Here is a 19584-nt window from a genome sequence, read left to right as displayed (position 1 = left end):
TGTTACATTTTTAATCTAAATCTACTTAGACCACGTAAATGTGGATGTAATTCTCTGGAATTTTAAAACCACATTTACTCTTTCACTGGAGGAACATTACATTGACATATAACACCAGAACATACACAGAAAGTTAACGAACATGAAAAGTTGTCCTTAAAGCATGAAGAGACCAAACCTAATACTAATACCATGATGGCCAACATGCTGAATGATGTCTTCCATAAAGTAGTTTATTAAAGCTGGTTAACTGTTTATAACACTGAATATAACAGTTAACCACTAAGCCATTTAAACTGTTGATGTAATATAACACGCTGTTAAGGCCTGAGCGGCGCTTGAACTTCAGCTGACGATGATTCATGTGTTGTTTCCTCTACAGAGGATCTGTCAGACGGTGAGGAGGTCTTCCCAAAGGAAATCGTCAAGTGGAACTCCAATGACCTCATGGACAAGATTGAAACCACTGACGCAGAAGAAACGCCTGGTATGATAGAGACCCCGCACACTTCATCTTAGGCAGACACGTGGCTGTTATAGTAAATGTATGTGTGTTTCCAGGTGAGCTGTTGCAGGAAATGACCGTGGATTATGAAAGAGCAACCAGTGAAGAAAGACTAGATGAGGTAAGTGTGTCAAACGTCAAGTGTGTTCATGTACAAACCACAATCATAACTTGTCTCCTTTTGAAGCAGCAACATTTGGGAAGTTAATGTTTCCTAAGAACCACTAACAGAAATGGTCCCCAAAGACTTCCTTAAAGGTCCAGTGTGTAATTCTACATGAAATTATTTTCACGTAGGTAGAAATTGAATAGAAATGAATGATACTGATGATAATTTCGAGTGTATATGAATGTATAAGTTACCCCAGAATGAGCCTTTTACTACCACATCAGGACAAACTTGTTTTGAGGCTACTATAGGTTCTCCTACTTTCAGCTCCTCTCATAGGTGGTGCTAAGTCCTACACACTGTACCTTTTAAACTTAATTTAAATTTTTGTTAGTTTAAAAGTTAGTGTTCTATACTAGTCTTTACACTTTGGAGGTAAGAGAATGGCTGTTTATCCTTGAGCCTCTCTGTCCTCTTGTGTTCAGATGCGTGGCTCTGTTAGCGGCCAAGCCGATAGCTCTCCCATTCCCATCATCACAGTAACAAGGCACCAGTCAGTAAGTAAACGTTTTCGGCCCCACTGCACTGTGGACTAGAAGCTCCACAGAGACTTCCGACTCCCCCTCCCCCCCTTCCCCCGAACAAACCCAGTAGTCACGTCACATCCTCTGCCCGTTTTCCCTGCCGTTGCCCAAAACCATGTGTACTCCTCAACCTCACCACCCTCTGTTCAACTCCTGTGTATTTTCAGCTGTGGTGTTGACTGTACATACAGTGCTTCTATGAAAATGTGAAGTTTTGGATCAGATGCATATGACAAAACTACACATTCTGTTGTTCTATTCAATGTGATTTGTTGTCAGCAAGCATTGTCATTGTTTGCTGTTAGTTGAACAGTTGTCCAGGTGGAGTGTAGGCTGGCTCTGTTCTCTCCCCCTTCATGGTTCTCTGTCCCCACTATGGTTGTAAAAATAAGTTTTTGTGTGATCCATGTTTAAAGAGATGAAGCCATGACTCACAAATCTGACAAAAGAAACCTGATGTCCGTTTGAAAAAGCATTTTGTTTATCTGTTACATGTTTCGCCTCTTGATGAGCATGCTTTTTTGTTTTTGTTTTTTTTAAATGTCATTGATGATGCTCCTTCTTATTGGACCTCCAGGAACCATTCCGAGATAATTCTACCATCACCCGGCCTTTCATTTGTTTGTTTTCAGGAGAATTTGTCCCAGCAGTGCTTGCAGCCTTCCAAGATCCATGTGCTGATCTTGGTTCTTCATGGAGGGAACATCCTGGATACAGGCGGAGGGGATCAGAACAGCAAGCAGGCAGACGTCAACACAATTAGTACGGCCTTTGACACAGTCATGCGTGTTCACTATCCTGCTGCGCTGGGACGCATCGCCATCCGTTTGGTACCGTGCCCTGCCATCTGTGCCGAGGCCTTCTCCCTGGTGTCCAAGTAAGACACCACGTGTACACACGTACACATTTTTTGTGCAAGATGCAAGTGCTGGGAACACTGATTAAAGGCTGTGGCTGTTTTACCCGCACTTCCTCAGTACATTTCTTCACACTCCTTTGTGGTTCTTGACTTAAACGTACAGTATGTCCATAACTGTGTCCATTTTTGTCTTTTGTAATAGTCTAAGCCCTTACAGCTATGATGAGGGATGTCTGTCCAGCAGTCAGGACCACATTCCACTGGCAGCTCTGCCCCTTCTGGCCACCTCTGCTCCACAGTACCAGGAGGCTGTGGCCACCGTTATCGGCAGAGCCAACCAGGTGTACACAGATTTTATAAAGTCTCTGGGCGGGTCTGCTTTCTCCGGCCAGGTCAGTTTCTGTCCTGTCCTGTGAAGTCATTAACACTGTTTAGATCATGTGTCTTTGTTTTATGTCATGACAGACATGTTGACGTATGACTGAAAACACAAAGAAGCACTCAAAAAGTTTCAGAAGTGAATTCTTCTAAAAAACTCCCTCAATGAAGTTTTTCAGATGAAGGAAGTGGCATACAAATCGTTTCTTTCCATGAAGACCAAACCAAGGCAGAATAATAACATCAACAAAAAAATCACCAAATCCTTGTGCTTGATAGTGTGTATTATTATGTAAACCTGGACCATAAGCATGTGGTATAGTCAACAAATATTATTTCTGACTTCTTAAGGTGTGTCTCATTGGGGACTGTGTGGGAGGAATCCTGGGATTTGATTGTCTGTGCAGCAGCAATCAGACAATAAATGAGAGTCAAAACAGCAGTCGCAGGGGCAGCGTCGTCAGTGTACAGGTAAGAGACTGAATATTCAGTATAATTACGATTTATTGTAACTCATCATAGTAATCAAGTAATTTAAAACAATGTTCTTCCCAAAGTGTTTTTGTTCAAAAATGTTTTCCTTAATCTCCCACCCAGGATCAGGACCTCCTCTCTCCTGGCATTATCATTAACTGCGGGCACGGGTCATCCTCTCCAACCCTGGAGGGCAGCCGTCATCTCAGTCGCAGTAACATCGACATCCCTCGTGCAGGTGTAGCAGAGGACACCAAGAGACAGATGCCACGCAAGAGAAGTGACTCCTCCACCTACGAACTGGACACAATAAAACAACACCAGGCCTTCCTGACCAGGTTTGTTGTGTGTGGGCCGACAGAAAATCACCACCAGGGTGTTAGAAAAAGAACTTGGTCCTTGTTTTCATGTCCCCTCTGAATGCGGTGTATTTTTAGGACTGTAGCAAGAAATGACTCTGTCATGTTCTTCCAGCTTACACTCCAGTGTCTTGCGAGGTGACGCAGCTTCACGCAGGTCAAGTAGCAGCACGATGCTGGATGGAGGCTCCCTGGGGAAGTTTGACTTTGAAGTGTCCGACTTTTTCCTCTTTGGCTCTCCACTGGGTTTGGTGCTTGCTCTGCGGAAGACGGTCATTCCCATGCTTGATGGTGAGTTGCTTTATACAGAGGAATGCAGTGTGCTGTAGTGTAAATCGAAACAGCAAATAAGAAAATGGCCAACCGTCCCATCTATGTAAGAAATGTAATAATTCATAAAATGATTATGATATATCAGCAGATTTAGATTAAGGAAACATGTTCAGTTTAAATTTTCTGCACTGACAATAATAGTACAGCGAGCACTAATTAAAAAAGTAATTACAGCCTGCAAATTTTGTTAATGTTTATGTTGTGGAAAAGGAATACATTTGTAGCTCATCATACATTGGTCTTTTGGTTTTTACTGGACTGGATCCTCAAACTACCTGGCAACCTCAAGTCTCTTTCCAGTATTTTTAATATGGATTGCAGCCACCTTAATCAAAAGATTTGCCTGTGGTTATGATCCACTTGTTGTATTTTGCCCTGTGAAGGGTATATCTACATTTTACTACATAAAACATTAAGTCACATTACAAATAGTTCTTATATGCTTTTTCGCAGAAGATGTTTTAAAAAAAAGATGTTGTTGCACAACTTTTCCATCCTGATCAAAGGTTGTTTCCTTCAGGATTTCCATTCTCTTTCTACTGTGTTTGGTCCTCTTTCTCCCTCTAGTGGCCCAGCTGCGACCTGCCTGTCAGCAGGTCTATAACCTGTTCCATCCAGCAGATCCCTCAGCCTCCCGTCTGGAGCCCTTACTGGAGAGGAAGTTTCATCTGCTTCCGCCCTTCAACGTGCCCCGATATCAACGCTTCCCCCTGGGAGATGGAAACTCTGCCCTACTGGGTGAGCCCTCAGCCCTGTGTTGTTCTAAACTGGCTTCACATGCACAGAGGCAAATGCTAAATTTCCTGTAATGAAATGGCTGCTTAATATCTCCTTTTTAACCCAAAGACGTCATCAGTGGACACCTCGGTGTCTCTGTTCCTGTTTCCTATGGATGCATGCACTAAAGATGCTTTAGTAGCACAATAAACAAGCATTTTTTTCACATAGAAAAATTGCCCATTTTTCTACTGTTTGTGCTTCAAATGGTTTTGTGAAGCCGTTTATTCATCTAAACGTGATCATAGTCCTGCTGGTTGTTTCTGTCCAGATTGGTTGTTAGTAGTAGAGTATAGTAGAGTAACCCTCAGAGCCGTACCCTTTACACGTGATTCCCCAAGACAAAGGACACAGAATATGGTAAAGTAGCTAATATCTGCAAAGTCATCCATGTCACTGGGGTTAAGCGCCTGAAGATAGAAACAATTTTCTACTCTGAAATAGCTTCTACCCTTGAACCAGGATCTAGGGTTTATTAAAATGTGGCATGAAGGGGGTAAAAGTACAAAGATGTTTCTGACTTTAAGCCAGGGATTTGAGGTGCAAGAGCTGTAACAGTGATATGTTGCTATAAATGAGCTGTCACTGGTTATCCTCAGGTCTACCTCATGTAACTAATTAAAAGTATCAGAAAACCTTTAAAAAAAATTCAAAATCACTTACGGGTTATGTGTTTATGAATGACGGGTTTGTCTTAGAAGCAGTTTTGTTAGACTCTGCTTTCTTGTCTCATGTTCAGTTGATCTTGCTTCATATGTTTTTGTGTCTTCCCTGTCTTCTTCCTTCTTCCTCTCTTGGCCTCCTGTCCCTATATCCACATACCTGTCTCGCTCTACCTCTAAATCCCCCCCCCCTCACCCCCGACCTCTGACCCCTCTGTTCCGCCACCTCCCTCTGTAGTGGAGACAGTCCAGAGCAACGCTCAGCTGCTACTTGACAGCGGGCCTCACCTGTCCCTTCGCTGTCAGGAGACCATCAGTGAGACCTGCATCCCTGTGCCTGTGCTAAACTGGCAGGAGGGCTTCCTCAAAGCCACACCCGCCACTATGGAGTGTGTGTAGCCTCTCCCATTCACCTGCATCTGTCTGCATCCCCATTCACTGTGTCTCTTTGTTTGTGTTCCCGTCACTGTTGTGTCAAGAGCCTTGGGCTGCACTTGTTTCTCCAGACATTCACACTAAAAGCCTAGCAGCACAGGAGCATTCATTTGGGGTTTTGGAACTTTTCATATGCACTTCTTTGTGTGTTCAGTCATAGTAATTTAAAAGTTATGCACTACATTTTTAGGTCTTTACTTTGTAATGATAATGTTGGTTTGAAATTGAAATTCTAGCTAATTGTTACAGTGCTCCATGGAAATACTTGGAAATCTGATCAGCAACACATTTGATGTTTTTGAGGCTGATGTTTGGAGAACACAAGTGTTTGCGTTTGTGTTGTGAGTTTTGAGGCAGGTTTTTGTGTGTGAGGATCATTTCCATAATAGTGGATTACTGTTGTCAGCAGAGGGTATTTCTGCAGTTGCGTGTGTGTTTGTTTGTGTGTACACTTTGGGCCTGCTCTATGCATCAGGAATGTGCTATTTGATTCTCCTTGGTCAGAGCAGATGACCTGATTATATAAAAATGTCCAGCACTACTTCACGTTTACATATTATTTTGCTACTAGATACAAGTCTTTTTCATAGTAACACATGAATGTGGACATTTGTGATTTTTCATTCACTAAGTGTTTTGTGTGTTCATGTTTCCATATAAATCAGTTACAGAAATCTGACCTTGGCTGCCATGTGGCTACTCTGTGGTTTCACATATGCTCTGAAACCACGGTGCCTGATGTCATATTTCTTCTCCTTTACCCGCGTCCCGCTCCTCCATCTCTGTGAGTTCCCCCCTACCTTTGTCTCTGTCTAATGGGATCTCCTTGTTTCGGCTCAATAGCGGATGTTGTTCAGTCTCATGGTGGTGTCTTCATGGACAATTCGTACCCCTCATCCCCTGTAACGGGCCCCTTCTCCCGGGGCCAGCGGAGGGCCAGTGAGGTCAGCATTGCCAGCCAGGTCTCAGGAATGGCAGACAGTTACACTGCCACCAACATAGCCAACAGTAAGTGTTCTCAATACCAACCAGTCTTCTTTTCTCTCTTCCTTCCACTCACACAAACACTGGTCACAGTTATCTTCGACTCTTTCTTTCTTTCTTTCCACCGTTTCTCAAGTAGTTTCCTTTTTCCTACTTTGCTCACACATCTCTCTCTCAGCCCTGTTTCTCTGACTTCACACCCACCCCGCACTAGAGTTGAACAAGTTGAGTCAGCCAGGTAGACGACGCATTCCCCCGCTCCTTTGGCCATCTCTAATTAGCCAGACTGAACACCTGCATTGAATGGCAGTTAATGCAGGACATTTTTGTCCGTGTCCCCAAGCAGAGGCCTGAAGAAGATTTAATCTCAGTGCCACGTTTCCACTGTCTTGTCTTTCTCTTATCCACTGTCTCAATGTAAATGCAAAGAACGAGTGCTGCATTTATCTGATGTTGTACTGCATGTACTGTAGACATGTGCCTCCCTCAGCCATTCCTGCTCCGTCTATTCCGTATTACGACGTTTTCTGAGATAACTGGTTTTGTGTTTCCTGTTTGTTTGATTGTCCTTCACAGCCTCCTCACCCTTTAGTTTGTTACTTTTGTAACTGGAACATGTACTTGTACCTCACATTCCTGATCTCAATACAGCAGCGACGATAAACCGATTTCGGCCCCTGCAACACCAAAGAACCAGAGGACCTTCAACGGCATGAACTTCTCCAACTACCAACTAACAGTTTCTTTCTCAGCTTTGACGCTAGCACTAATTCTGTTTACAGCAGCTTACAAACACTGGACACATCACTCTTCAAACTGCTCAACTTGTCATGAAAACTGTCACATGCCAACATAAATCCATGTTTTCTGTTTTCTGTTTTCTTTTTCCCCATAGCCAAATCGTGCCAAACTAACCCATCCAAAAGGTTCAGCTTTTTGTCCCAAATCGCCTTAACGTCGCAAAATAAATTCTTCCTGAAAAGTCCCCCCAAGTCCCGTAGGAAAGCAATTGCCAGCCAGGCCGCAGGACCTCCTGATGCAGGATCTACTGATGCAGATCTAATGGCAGAACTGGACAGTGAGGCAGACACTATTGAAGTTCCAGGTCCCTCTGGCCAGTACGAGAACTGCTTGTCAGCGGGGCTGGACTGTGCTATATCTGATCTGGTCTCACTGGATTCTCAGGCTGAAGTGGATCAAGGTATATTTTCTAATGGAAGGAACCACTGAAATCAACGGGAGGCTACAGGTCTTTTCTGTGGGTTGTTCTATAATCTGTTCCAATCCAAAAATTGTATTTTTGCTGATCTTCCAGAATGCCCTTTCTCCCTTCCCCTTGTATTATTTCCAAATTGAATTCATAAATGTTGAAAGTCTCTTTCACTAATGGGGAATAATGTATAAATACAGATCATACTCCCTCTTTCCAAATCCATCATCTTTTTTTCTTGCATGTAGAAAACCACCATAGGTTTGCTTGCATAATCACATGCCAGTACTAATTTTCTTTTTCTTTTTTCTGCACTTGAATGCCTGTCCTTTTTTTCTTATTTATTAACTAGTGTTAATACTAAGTGTTAATCTTATAAACGTCTTTCCTTCTTTTAGCTGGAGAACTGCCGGGATCGGTGACAATATTGTGTTTAACCATTCAAATATCCTGTTTGCTGCAGCTGCAGGGGTGTTTGTTTCACCTTTGCTCTGCATAACTTCTTAATAAAAGTGTCATCTTACGCCTCTGCACCCTGTTCACTCCGTTCCACTCACAGTTGCCGCACGTTGGTGGGGCACAAAGCGGCTGGACTTTGCCCTGTACTGCCCCGATGCACTGACCGCTTTCCCCACAGTGGCTTTACCACACCTCTTCCATGCATCATACTGGGAGTCCACTGATGTCGTGTCTTTTCTCCTCAGACAAGTGAGTAAATATGATCATGTTTATGGTCTGTTAATGTGTAACTTGGCAGGCCACCAGTCCTGAAACATTAAAATGTCCCCTTAGGTCATGAGGCATGAAAACTCCAGCATACTGGAGCTTGATGGGAAAGAAGTGTCTGAATTCACTCCGTCAAAACCTCGAGAGAAGTGGCTCCGTAAGAGGACTCATGTAAAGATCAGGGTATGTATCAGAGCTGGAGGATACTTTTTTATAAATAATAAAATATCTACACCCAGGCTCAAATCTACCCTTGAACTTTTAGGTTGTTTGTTTTTTTTAACTCGTGTTCATCGTAAGCTTGAAAATGTGTAAAAAACCACTAACTTCTTGTATTGTTCGGTCAAATACACAAAAGCTTAATTGCATGTATGTTTCTGTGGCTGTATTGACAGAATGTGACTGCCAACCACCGGGTGAACGATGCCGTGTTCTCTGAAGGAGGCCAGCAGGTTGTGACTGGTCGCTTCATGTACGGCCCTCTAGACATGGTCACTTTGGCTGGAGAGAAGGTGACTTTTGTTTAGCCGTCACACACAGCTGCACACAGGCTGCTGTCAGTGATGAATGTGTAGTTTGTGTTTGTGTTCATTCTTGTTTGTTTTTTTAATCAATCCTGTGCAGGTTGACCTCCACATCATGACCCAGCCACCGTCAGGAGAATGGGTGTACTTCGACACAGAGGTGACCAACAGTGGTGGTCGCGTGTCTTTTATTATCCCAGAAGAGAAGCGACTGGGCATCGGAGTCTATCCAGTTAAAATGGTTGTCAGGTCCGTTGCATTCCAACTGTTGACAAATTATAAATACTGATTATGCCTCTCAGCTGTTTCTCAGTTTAGTGGAGCATAGATCTCATGTTTCTGGGCGACATCCTAGTGCTGCTTGCAGAAAGTCCTTTTCTTTTATGTCAAGACAGACGGAGGCAACAGCAACATTGCGCTAGTAAAGCAAGTTACCCGCAGTATGACTGAAAACACAAAGAAGTGCGCACAAAAAGCTTCACATGTGAATTCTACTGCTCAAAAACAGTTATTCAGTGGTTTAAACACTTCAGAATAAATCACTTCTCAAATACTCCCTCAGTCAGATCTGATAGTATTCCTTGACAGGGCCTGTTTTCTTTACCTGCTGCACACAGGAAGAGATTAATTTAATGTCGAGACAGACCGAGGCAACAGCTACACACAAATATTGTAAAATTTTTCTGTACATGAAGACCAGAGGCAGAATAATAACAAACAGCAAAAAAATGATGTACTGCAGCTTTCAATGAATTCAATTTGTTTTGTGTATTTTGGTTCTTTCCACAGGGGTGATCACACTGTCGCTGACAGCTACCTAACAGTTATTCCACGTGGCACAGAATTTGTTGTGTTCAGTATTGACGGATCTTTTGCTGCCAGTGTGTCAATCATGGGCAGTGACCCCAAAGTACGAGCAGGAGCCGTGGACGTTGTCAGGTACCTGCCTTAACTCAGAGAGAAGTCCATACGAATGTGGTGTTGTTATTCATATCTCCTGTTGCTCCTCTTTCCAGGCACTGGCAGGATTTAGGCTATTTGATCATCTATGTAACAGGACGTCCCGACATGCAGAAGCAGCGGGTAGTGGCTTGGTTGTCTCAGCACAACTTTCCTCATGGCATAGTGTCCTTCTGCGATGGCCTGGTCCATGACCCACTCAGACACAAGGCCAACTTCCTTAAGAACTTGACAGAGGTCAGAGTTACTGGGTGGAACTGTGGGTTAAAAGTACTCTAAGATGTGCAGTATTGATCTTTGGATAGTAAAGAATATACTGCACTTTTAGGTGTGTAACTAGAAACAAATGTGGATAAAAAAAACGTGCACATACTGCATTGCTTTGTGAAAATATTCACTCTTTTTTGTTGATTTTTGGTGCCAAACATTTCTGTTCTTTCTGTGATGGATTTCAGGCTCACATGAAGATTTTCGCTGGCTACGGATCAACCAAAGACATCTCAGTCTACACCTCCATCGGCCTCCCTTCATCCCAAATATACATTGTCGGCAGACCATCGAAGAAGATGCAGAACCAGTGCCAGGTACCATTTGATCATTTTACATGTAACACAGAACACCTAAGAGCACTAAGAGATGGTTTGTAAGACGTGGTTGTTAAAACGTCTGTTGTTCTCCTCTGGCATCGACAAAGTAGTTCCCCACATAGAATTTCTACTCACTGGATATTTTATCCTTTTCAGGCCATTCTCTGAAACCTAGAGATAGCTGTGCATGAAAATCCCAGTAGATAATCAGTTTCTGTAATATTCAGACCAGTCTGGCACCAACCATGCCACATGTTTAGGCAAAGTTTGAAAATCAGCCGGTCATATTGACCATGTCTACATGCCTAAATGCATTGAGTTGAACAGGTTTACTAAGTGGCAAATGAGTGTAGTTTTTTGTATTTCAAATCAGAACCTAAAATAAATACAGCAACTAAAGCTCAGTGAAAAAACACAATACAACTGGCACCAATGAATAATGCCTTTAAATGCACTGTATGTAATTATGTCAAAACAAGACCAAAAGACTACATGATGTCATGTGTACACTCCCCGGTCTTTGACAGGAACAGGAACTTTCTTAATCTAAATGATGACAAGACGGAAATCATTATTTTTGGACATAATGTCCCTGACTGTCCCTCTGGTTCTCTAGGCCCCTCTTTTCCAAATGTCCAATCATCCGTTAGAAACCTTGGTGTGACTTTTGATAATGCTTTTAAAGTTGACAAACACATGAAGTTTTTGCAAAGGTCAAAGGCTTTTGACCAGATCTGGAGAGGCTAATCCACGTTTTTATCACCTCGCAGCTGGATTATTGCAACTCCCTCTACTTTGGCATCGATAAATCATTGGTGTCTCGTCTGCAACTCGATATTGGCCTTACTCCACTGGCGATCAGTTAATTTTAGGATTGATTTTAAAATGGTCTTGATTTGTTCTTAAACCAGTAAATGGGCTGGCACCTCAATATCTGGCTGAACTTCGGCACATCAAGCTTATAGAGCGATATAACAGTGACGTACACGGCCAATACATTGATTTTCTCCTCTGCATGTGTCCTCGACAACTCGACAAGTTGTCCAATTGCCTGTTTTAGTTGGACTATGGCCTTAGCTCGAATAAACGGTGCATGTACACTTACTGAATGTAAAATAAAGTGTTTCTAGTTGACTGTATGTTTCTGCTCCAATCATCACAACAGTTCATCACAGAGGGCTACGCAGCTCATTTGTCCCAGCTGGAGTACAACCACCGTTCTCGACCAGCCAAGTCCAGCAGCGCACGCATGGTGCTACGCAAAGGCAGCTTTGGCTTGGGCGCAAACAGCGACTTCCTGAGGAAGAGGAACCACTTGCTGCGCACCATCTCCTCCCAGCCAGCTCCCAGCTCCCCAACAGGCAGCATCCACAACAGACCCGAGCGCACACAGAGCCAGTCGGACAGCGAGCGGCTGGAGCGGGAGAGGCTGGAGCGAGTGCACGGCCACAGCCAGGGGGCGACGCAGCGCAGCATGAGCATCACAGCGAGCTGCTGGGGTCGCAGCAGCAGCACCAAGTTCGAACCGGGACTTCTCAGTCCAAAATGAGTTTAGAGAGAGACGGTGTGAGAGTATGGACGGGAGACTGACTGAGGAAGGAACACTGGAATAAATGGAAGGAGTCAAAAATAGTTTGGCTTGCACCACATGGGTAATTACAATGAAAAATCATAGGTGCTATAGACCACATTTTAAAAAATGAGTGGCAGTCACACGTATGGACAGAAGTCATGGCTGTGTTTCTGGTGAAACAACACTCAACAGGAATTTCAAGAAGCCATTTCTTGAAGCAAGAGCGCGTGACACGGCTCATGTTGTAAGATGTGGTTTCTACTGTTGAGTAAATATTTATCTGTCTTAAATACACAATATCAGTTTTTTCCTACTTTAGCAGACTTTTAGACCTGACGTGGTTGCACATCAGAATGTCCCACATGCTACAAACACAGTGATTCTGCACTGTAGCAGACGACGACCGTGGCCACTGAAAAGCACAACAGAGATTAACTTTGAGGAAAAGCTGTGTCCTTTTTATGTAATGAATCAGATATGTGCAGAGAGTCTGAGAAGAGAACTGAAAGTGTTTCTGTAGACTAGATCAATCTGTTAGACGTTTTTTAAGAAAATAATCACAAATTTAAAAAAAAAAAAAAAATTGGTGATTTGTAAGCCAACTAGTATAATACCTACCTGAAGCATTTACAAACAGCCATCTATTTATTGTCCACTTTCGCTTGTTTTCCAGTCGGCCCTCAGACCATGGAACTCTCCAGATTATCCTATGACGCAAACTGCGAAATTACCCTTTAAATGTGGCTGCAGCTGAAACTGGTGTGGGATTTTATAGTGTTTCATGACATCCCACCGTGCTGCACTGCTGAACCTTCCTAATGTGTAGTGAACGACTCTGCGAGAGGGGAAAAATCTCCCTCTACTGTACGATAAATGTGCCAAAGTGAACAGTACAGACGGACATGCTGTACATGAACAGAAAGGAGGAGGAGGATCTGGGTGTAAAAAGTTGAACAGGTTGTGTAAGTATGTAGTCGGTTGCCGTAACAAGGCGTGTACATAATTGTTCTTTTCCAGTGCAGATCTGGTATCTGGTCCACTGAAGACCAGTTTCAAGTGTCTTCTTTTCTTTGGGGGCAAACGCCGCCTCATTCAGGATACACTTTATTAATTGATGATATCTATTGTTGTTTAAGATTATAGATATTTTAAAGAAATTGTATTGATTTTGTGAACAAATAATGTTTTAAGATTACTAAAGCTATTATGTTGTTTTTTGTTTTATGTTTTAAGTTCTTAAGTTGCAGCAGCCAAAACTCAGAGAGTGTTGTATTTTTTATTATTTTTTTTCCTCGCAGATAACCAGAATCAACAGAATTGCTACGATATCGTGTCATATAATGTATGTTTTGTTATAATCTATTTTGGGAATTTGGGATATAGCTTCTCTCTGGTTGTCCGTAAGCTGTAAATGAGGCGTTGAATGTGCTCATAGATAATCCTGCCGAGGTAAAGGTCTCTTTCTTCATTGTTGGTGCATCATTAGAGGAAGGTGAATCCACACTCTGTAAATCCTGTACAAAATGCTGTCAAATCTAAGACTTACTTTTATGCTGTAGGCCATTTATTTTTTCGAGTTATTAATTCAAATGATATTTATTTGTCCCTTCTCATAGGCTAATTATACAGAGCTGACCGCTATGGACCAACATGGGCTCGAGTGTAAGGGAACTGTGCAATATTACTCAACCAGAACCACAAGATCCAACCGACGCCACAGTGCATTGACAATCAATTGATAAAATAGGCACATGTTCTCCACGCGTCAAAATTGCAGACTATCACAGACACACAAAGGCACAGCCATCCTGGGTTTTTTTTTACAAAGGAATGGGATTTCTAACACAGATGTGATAACGGTGTACAGCAGGTTTTTCCCCCTCAAAACATGGTGATTAGTCCTGTTGTGTCCATTCCAGCACATTAGTGTCCCCATCAAATGTGAGAGTGACCCAATAATCATTAGCTGAAGGTAATGTCCCAGTGTCCCAGAGATGAACAATTAATTCAGAAACAAAAAATGCAGTGAGCAAATCTCAGTGGCTGCTCTTTAATCATTATTTTGATCATTTATTGTTAGGACGACAATATTTAATGCGAATCAAAAATTTAGCCAACTATTCTGAAAATTTGGATTATCAGTTGAAGTGTTGTTGTTTTTTAAATAAAACAAAATCAAGTTTTTGGTTTTAATTTTCTTAGATGTGAATATTCTCTGGTGTTTTTACTTCTCTCTGACAGTAAACTGAAAAGCTCTGGGATCATGCACAAAACACTTTTTGAGTTTTTTGTCATGTTGAAATTTAATCCACATTTTCTGCATTTAATCAACTGATTTGTCAATGATGGAAATAATAATTAGTACATGTTGGAGACGATCTTTTTTGTTAATATTTTGATGGTGTCATGTAGTAGTGATCCATCTTGATTCATAAGTTAAAGGAATACTTCACCAATTTGCGTTTAGCATTGTATTACTAGAATAGGGCTAGTATATTTGAAATATTGTGCTTCCCAACCTCAGTTTCCCCTGAGTTGAGAAATATCTTCATTCTTTTCTTTGTTACGTGCCCACCAGTGACACTTCCTGTTAGCAAAGATGGCGGACAGTTTACATTCTGGGAATGAGGTCCCGTCCCCCTATGAGTCTAAAAAGTGCGGAATTAGCGTTGCAGTTTCAAGCCTCGGACCAAGTGTCACTGATGGACCCATTCTAGTAATACAAAGCTAAATGAAAATTGGTATTAAAGTATTCCTTTAATATTTAACTGAAGGGCAACTTCAGCCCTACAGTGGAACTGCCGCAGAATCAGATGTGTTTTCATGGAAGTGAAATTCACTACAGACACAACCAAGTGACTAAAGTGCATTTTACTCTGTCCCTCTGCATTTTTGACATGACCCGATATGAAGCCATATATGAATGACTTTTAAGGAAAGCTGCTATTGTACCATTCACAGAGACGAGAAGGAAAACATGTACGCAGTGACGGCAGTAACTACACCGTTTATTCCCTTTTCCTCAGAAATCTTAACTGCCTGGATATTAAAATCCACAGTACGTGGTTATCTTGTGAGGGTCTGATACCTTCATTCGAGGCCTTACATTACCCCCCCGTGTATGCCTTACCTTGACCGCTGTGTTGCAAGGCCTAGAACAAAAGCACTGAATTCACACCTGCATTTGACGTAGTGGAACAAGAATAGACTTTTCTAGAATTTTTTGTGGAAATAGGAGGCCATATGTTTCTTAAAAGGCTGTTGGTTTGTTTTCGCTGTAAAGGGAAATGTGAAAATAAGGAGGAACATTGACGTTATTACACCAAACATTAAGAAATCCTCTGTCTCAAGCAGGTTAATGCAACGCTACAGCAGTTTTTCCATCAGGTCACATGCAAAGGCTGTGTGTATATGTATATATACACACACATACACACACCTTGATAAGTTAAGCTTAAAAAATATTTGAACTGTACAGAGTATGTATCTTGTAGGTTTTGGATATCTTAGCCATCCCCTTGTGTTTTTATGTACAGTGTATAAAGAACATATAAAGAACAACTATACAATATTTTGGCCTTTTTTCACCCAAGCTGGACTGTAGTTCAGCTTGATTTAAACAGAATCCACCGCAGTTAACTCCCAACAGTTTATTTTCTGGGATCATTTACTTCACACAAAGGCAGATTTATTACAGGAAAAGAAACGTGACATTTAAAAAGGTGAGAAAACGTCTCAGAGTGGGTGTGGAATATGAAGCCAAAATACACACACACACAAAGTGAATATTTAGATCATCTCGACATCAAGTACACACTGATTATGTGATATGAATTGGCTGATTGAAAATATTAAAAAAATAAAATAAAAAATTTAATGTAGTCACGACTAAATATCACATCATCCTGAGACTGGAGTTTAAGACAGATTTAGAGTATCCATTAAAAAAAATTAAGGAGTAGATGACACACTTAATCACAGGTAACTGTTAAAATATAAAATGTGAACTTAACACACACTCGGACCAAGTATTCATACTTCATTGAACTGTCATCGGACTTTTGTCTTCTACCTGTTGATTCCCAGTTTCTTCTGGAAGGCATTCCCATCTCCTTTGGTGGATTGCTATGAAATAAATACACGTTGACTGTCGGGTACAAGTTAACAGCAGCATGTTCAATGTCGCTACAGCTGAAAAGTTCCTTTTACCTTGTTGATCTCTTTGTGTTTTTCCCGGCTCACCATCTCCTCTATGATCTCTCCCTCTCCCCTCACAAGTCTACAAGAATGTGGAAAAACAAAACAGGCAAAAAAAATCAAGTCCCGTGTTACATAAGTGAGACAAAGACTGTGCATTGGCAGCAGTAGAAGCACCGACTCACCTGGTCCGTCCTGTTTCGGGATCCACCACCCTGCGGATCACACTCTGCCGGGCCTCGTATTCCTCTTTAGTGAGAGGCCTTTTTGTGGAGAGCCGAGCCTTCTGCTCATCGGTCATGACTGCGGAAGAAAACAAAACTCAGTGTTAACTATACCTGACGTTGAATTTAAGACCAGCACGTGTTCTACAGTACGACTGTGTAAAATCTGTTGTTGTTAGGCCACGAAGAGTCGACATCATGTAGGTTTTTGCTTAAAATTACAGAACCAGACTCAAGGCTTGCATGAAACTTCGCCAGAGCAGGTACTAAAGAAGTACCAGATACAAAAAACAATTTGAGTCGAGCCAAGCCGAGCTAGAACTGTATAGCGGAAAAACCCCATTGCGACACCAGGTAGTGTTTTGGTGACAGAAGTTGCACACTGGAGCTTTAAGGCTGGGCTCTCTCGTCTTTTTTTCCCAGCAGTAGACCTATACTTTATAAATATCCCTCTCTCTCTGATCTACAAATTCTTGAAACTTCAGTAAGTTTAGTTGTCGCTTCGCTTTACGGAGGCCGGCATCTTACACTGCCATGTTTATTGCAGTAGAACAAATCAACTGGAGCGAGTGTTTCTTAGGTTTTAAGTGGAATCTCACTACACAACCAAAGAACAACAACATCCTGTGTGCTATGTGAAGGCCACTATAGTTCCCCTGATGAACTTGGGAAAAAGAGAGGGTGAGCAGAGTCGTCCTCTTGTTTGTGTTCTACAGTCTCTGACCTCTGATATCTCAAACAACCATGATTCTAAAAACCTAACCCTTTACAACCCAGTGTAAAAGTACTGTGATGTCCCACCAGGTCCGAGCTCCGCCGTCCCCTCATCACTCTCCCACATCTCCAGGTAAGAAGGAGGTTTCTCGGCTGGAATGCAGGACGACTGCGCCTCCTCTTTCTTCTTCTCCTTCAACAACTTCTCTTTCTTTTTTTCCTTCCGCTTCTCCCTTTTCTTCTGTTTCTTCAGCTTTGCCGCCTCCTTCTTCTTCTTCTTCTTCAGCTCCTTCCTTTTCTTCTTCTTGGCTTTACTTTTTTTCCTTTTTTTTGTTTTCTCATCACTGGACGAGGATGAAGATGAGGAAGAAGTGGAAGAAGATGATGAGGAGGAGGATGATGAGCAGTTTCTTCTGCTCTTCTTTTTTGGAGTTGTCACATCTGGGGGACAAAGAGAAGTTCAACAGAGGTTTTTGAGAGTAAAACTTTCGCTGCAGTCAAACGTTGCTCATTTAAAGTCTCAACCTTGGCTCTTGTGGGGGGGTTTCTTTGACGACCTGCTCTGACTCCTGCTGCTGGACGAGGGCGACGACGAAGATGAAGAGGAAGAAGAGGAGGAGGAGTGTCTACGTTTCTTCTTCGTCTTTTCTCTGCCGGCTCTCTCTGATGATCTGCTTCGACCCATCGTTAACGAAACCACACGAAGAGAAATTTCATTAGTTGAGAGAAGAATGAGGGGAAAATAGCAGCCGCTTTCCGTTTACAGTCCTGTGTCCGTCTTTAATTTCCTTCCGACTCGGTCGGGAGATTAAGGTTCCTAGCAGTCATGTGCCGGTCGCGAACGAGCCGTTTCTTTTGAGCGAACGATGGCAGTTGTTTCTTATTTTTGTTCAATTTGTATAAGTGTTTCTCTCTGCATTGTGTCGTAGAATGGGTCTACAAGCATGTCAGTGCATTTAGTGAGTGGTTTCGGGGAGTTACAAGGGTCTGTAAATGCAATGAAAACAATTGGCTACAGCAATATATTGATATTTGAAAATTTGATTTTTTTTTTCTTTGAAACTTAAATACATTGGATTATGTTTAAACGTATTACTTAAGTGAAAACAAGCCAGAACAGGGCTAAATTTGGTATTTTATAAGGACGAGCCGTTAGTGAGTTAAGCCAATGGTCTGGCTCACTAGAGAGAGCCGGAATGCCCATCACTAGTTTCTACAGTTCCATTTGCCTGACGGTTTGTTCACATTTGCGGACGAACAACTCTTTTAATGAAATAAAGGCCACAATTAACATTTAAGACATTTTACTATGTTTGCCCACTTGTACCCTTTCCAGGCTTCCTGGGTACTAAGTGAGTGAGTTTGAAGTGGTCAAATTGGGCAGGTCCCATATGGTCCCAGTAACATGAGGCCCACGTGGGAAGTCCACGTGCGCATACACAGGCGCGGCCACCATGGAAAACATGGACAAACCTGCTTGACAAGCTGCTGAATGAGTCTGCAGTTAATATTAGTATACTGAACCTTTCACAAATATGAAATCACAAAGTTCTTGACTTTACCAAAAAAACAATCAGTCTTGTAAAATCAAGTGTTGCTAAAAAGAAGCAAATATTAAAAATGTCTTTTTCTCATAGCAAACTAAAATCCTGCACACTGTCTAACTTGGATTGATAACTGTATTTTTTGCAAGTTTCAGTGCTTGGGTTGCATCAGACAAATCAATTCAGGCTTTTTGCACAGCAGCCATTTGGATGGGTCACTAGGAAAAAACCACAGCTGCTTTCAGCTTCCTCCACTTCAGTTTGTGCACGCTGGTTCACTATCAAGAGCTGAGCACTGCCATCGTTAACATGAGCAGTCACACCTGTGCTTTTCATGCTGAAACATGTTAAAGTGGCTGCAGTGTGTCCTGTGCATGTCACATGAAGTAGATGTTTTTTGTATATACAATTTTAAATGTTTAAGTTGATTGGCAGATGCAGACTTAAAGAACCCATATAAACCTCACCACTGTGTGCATCAGGTAGGTCATCCTTACAGATCTAAACTGCAACAAGGGGGAAATTAGACACAGGAGACAAAGGGGAGGTTTAAAGGGAGGGGAAGCATTTCTTTCATGGTGTCAAATGATGGCAATGAGATTACATAACACTGCTATGACTTTTCAGAAGATTGAGTAATGTCTATGTAAAGAATGTGATCTGTGTTTGGGAGGGGGTTCTTTCCCCAATATAGTTTCAGATGTTCAGATTAAGTTGCACTTATGTAAATGTGCTGTTCCACTCAGTTTGCCTCCAAGGGTCATGCAAAGGGTGAAAAGACTGGGCTGATGTAACTCAGGGCAAAGTTTTCATGAAATGGATTCAGATATCTTGCAGTCTTTTTTGCTTTTACACAGTTTTAAATC

At 42.1% G+C, this 19584-nt stretch overlaps 2 protein-coding genes across 7 annotated transcripts in view; one reads left to right on the top strand and one right to left on the bottom strand.

Annotated features, from left to right (window-relative positions):
- The window catches only part of LOC122769931 (membrane-associated phosphatidylinositol transfer protein 2-like), a 48469-nt gene extending 34157 nt beyond the window's left edge, over positions 1–14312 (top strand). For 2 of the 6 annotated variants that reach the window (XM_044026839.1, XM_044026838.1), the window contains exons 8-27: positions 383–487; positions 562–626; positions 1100–1171; positions 1831–2075; positions 2260–2449; positions 2787–2906; positions 3033–3247; positions 3384–3559; positions 4169–4339; positions 5279–5431; positions 6319–6483; positions 7355–7660; positions 8229–8377; positions 8462–8578; positions 8791–8907; positions 9020–9168; positions 9709–9858; positions 9936–10116; positions 10335–10463; positions 11632–14312. In XM_044026839.1, coding sequence (XP_043882774.1) covers positions 383–487; positions 562–626; positions 1100–1171; positions 1831–2075; positions 2260–2449; positions 2787–2906; positions 3033–3247; positions 3384–3559; positions 4169–4339; positions 5279–5431; positions 6319–6483; positions 7355–7660; positions 8229–8377; positions 8462–8578; positions 8791–8907; positions 9020–9168; positions 9709–9858; positions 9936–10116; positions 10335–10463; positions 11632–12015 — 3359 coding nt within the window. In that variant the 3' untranslated portion in view covers positions 12016–14312. The remainder of the gene's footprint in view (positions 1–382; positions 488–561; positions 627–1099; positions 1172–1830; positions 2076–2259; positions 2450–2786; positions 2907–3032; positions 3248–3383; positions 3560–4168; positions 4340–5278; positions 5432–6318; positions 6484–7354; positions 7661–8228; positions 8378–8461; positions 8579–8790; positions 8908–9019; positions 9169–9708; positions 9859–9935; positions 10117–10334; positions 10464–11631) is intronic. The other 4 variants (XM_044026840.1, XM_044026841.1, XM_044026842.1 and 1 more) reach the window with 4 other exon arrangements.
- A 1362-nt stretch (positions 14313–15674) lies between these two features.
- Positions 15675–17983, bottom strand: arl6ip4 (ADP-ribosylation factor-like 6 interacting protein 4). The gene is made up of 5 exons (XM_044026846.1): positions 17700–17983; positions 17262–17615; positions 16422–16539; positions 16249–16318; positions 15675–16164 (listed from the first exon to the last, which is right to left on the bottom strand). The coding sequence occupies exons 1-5, from the start codon at positions 17857–17859 to the stop codon at positions 16108–16110; spliced, it is 759 nt and encodes a 252-aa protein (XP_043882781.1). The 5' UTR covers positions 17860–17983; the 3' UTR covers positions 15675–16107.
- Between the last annotated feature and the right edge of the window lie 1601 nt (positions 17984–19584).

This window comes from Solea senegalensis, linkage group LG5, assembly GCF_019176455.1.
Source record: "Solea senegalensis isolate Sse05_10M linkage group LG5, IFAPA_SoseM_1, whole genome shotgun sequence".
Classification (NCBI taxonomy): Eukaryota; Metazoa; Chordata; class Actinopteri; order Pleuronectiformes; family Soleidae; genus Solea; species Solea senegalensis.
Note: the sequence above shows the minus strand (reverse complement) of the source record. Positions and strands in the feature narration are given on the sequence as shown.

Excerpts from the sequence above, each read along its gene's own strand:
- arl6ip4 (XM_044026846.1), bottom strand. The coding sequence starts at position 17,859 with ATGGGTCGAAGCAGATCATCAGAGAGAGCCGGCAGAGAAAAGACGAAG. Across the intron at positions 16,540-17,261 it reads GACGGCGGAGCTCGGACCTG|TCATGACCGATGAGCAGAAG; the intron begins GTGGGACATCAC and ends TTTCTTCCGCAG. Across the intron at positions 16,319-16,421 it reads CCCGAAACAGGACGGACCAG|ACTTGTGAGGGGAGAGGGAG; the intron begins GTGAGTCGGTGC and ends ACATTCTTGTAG.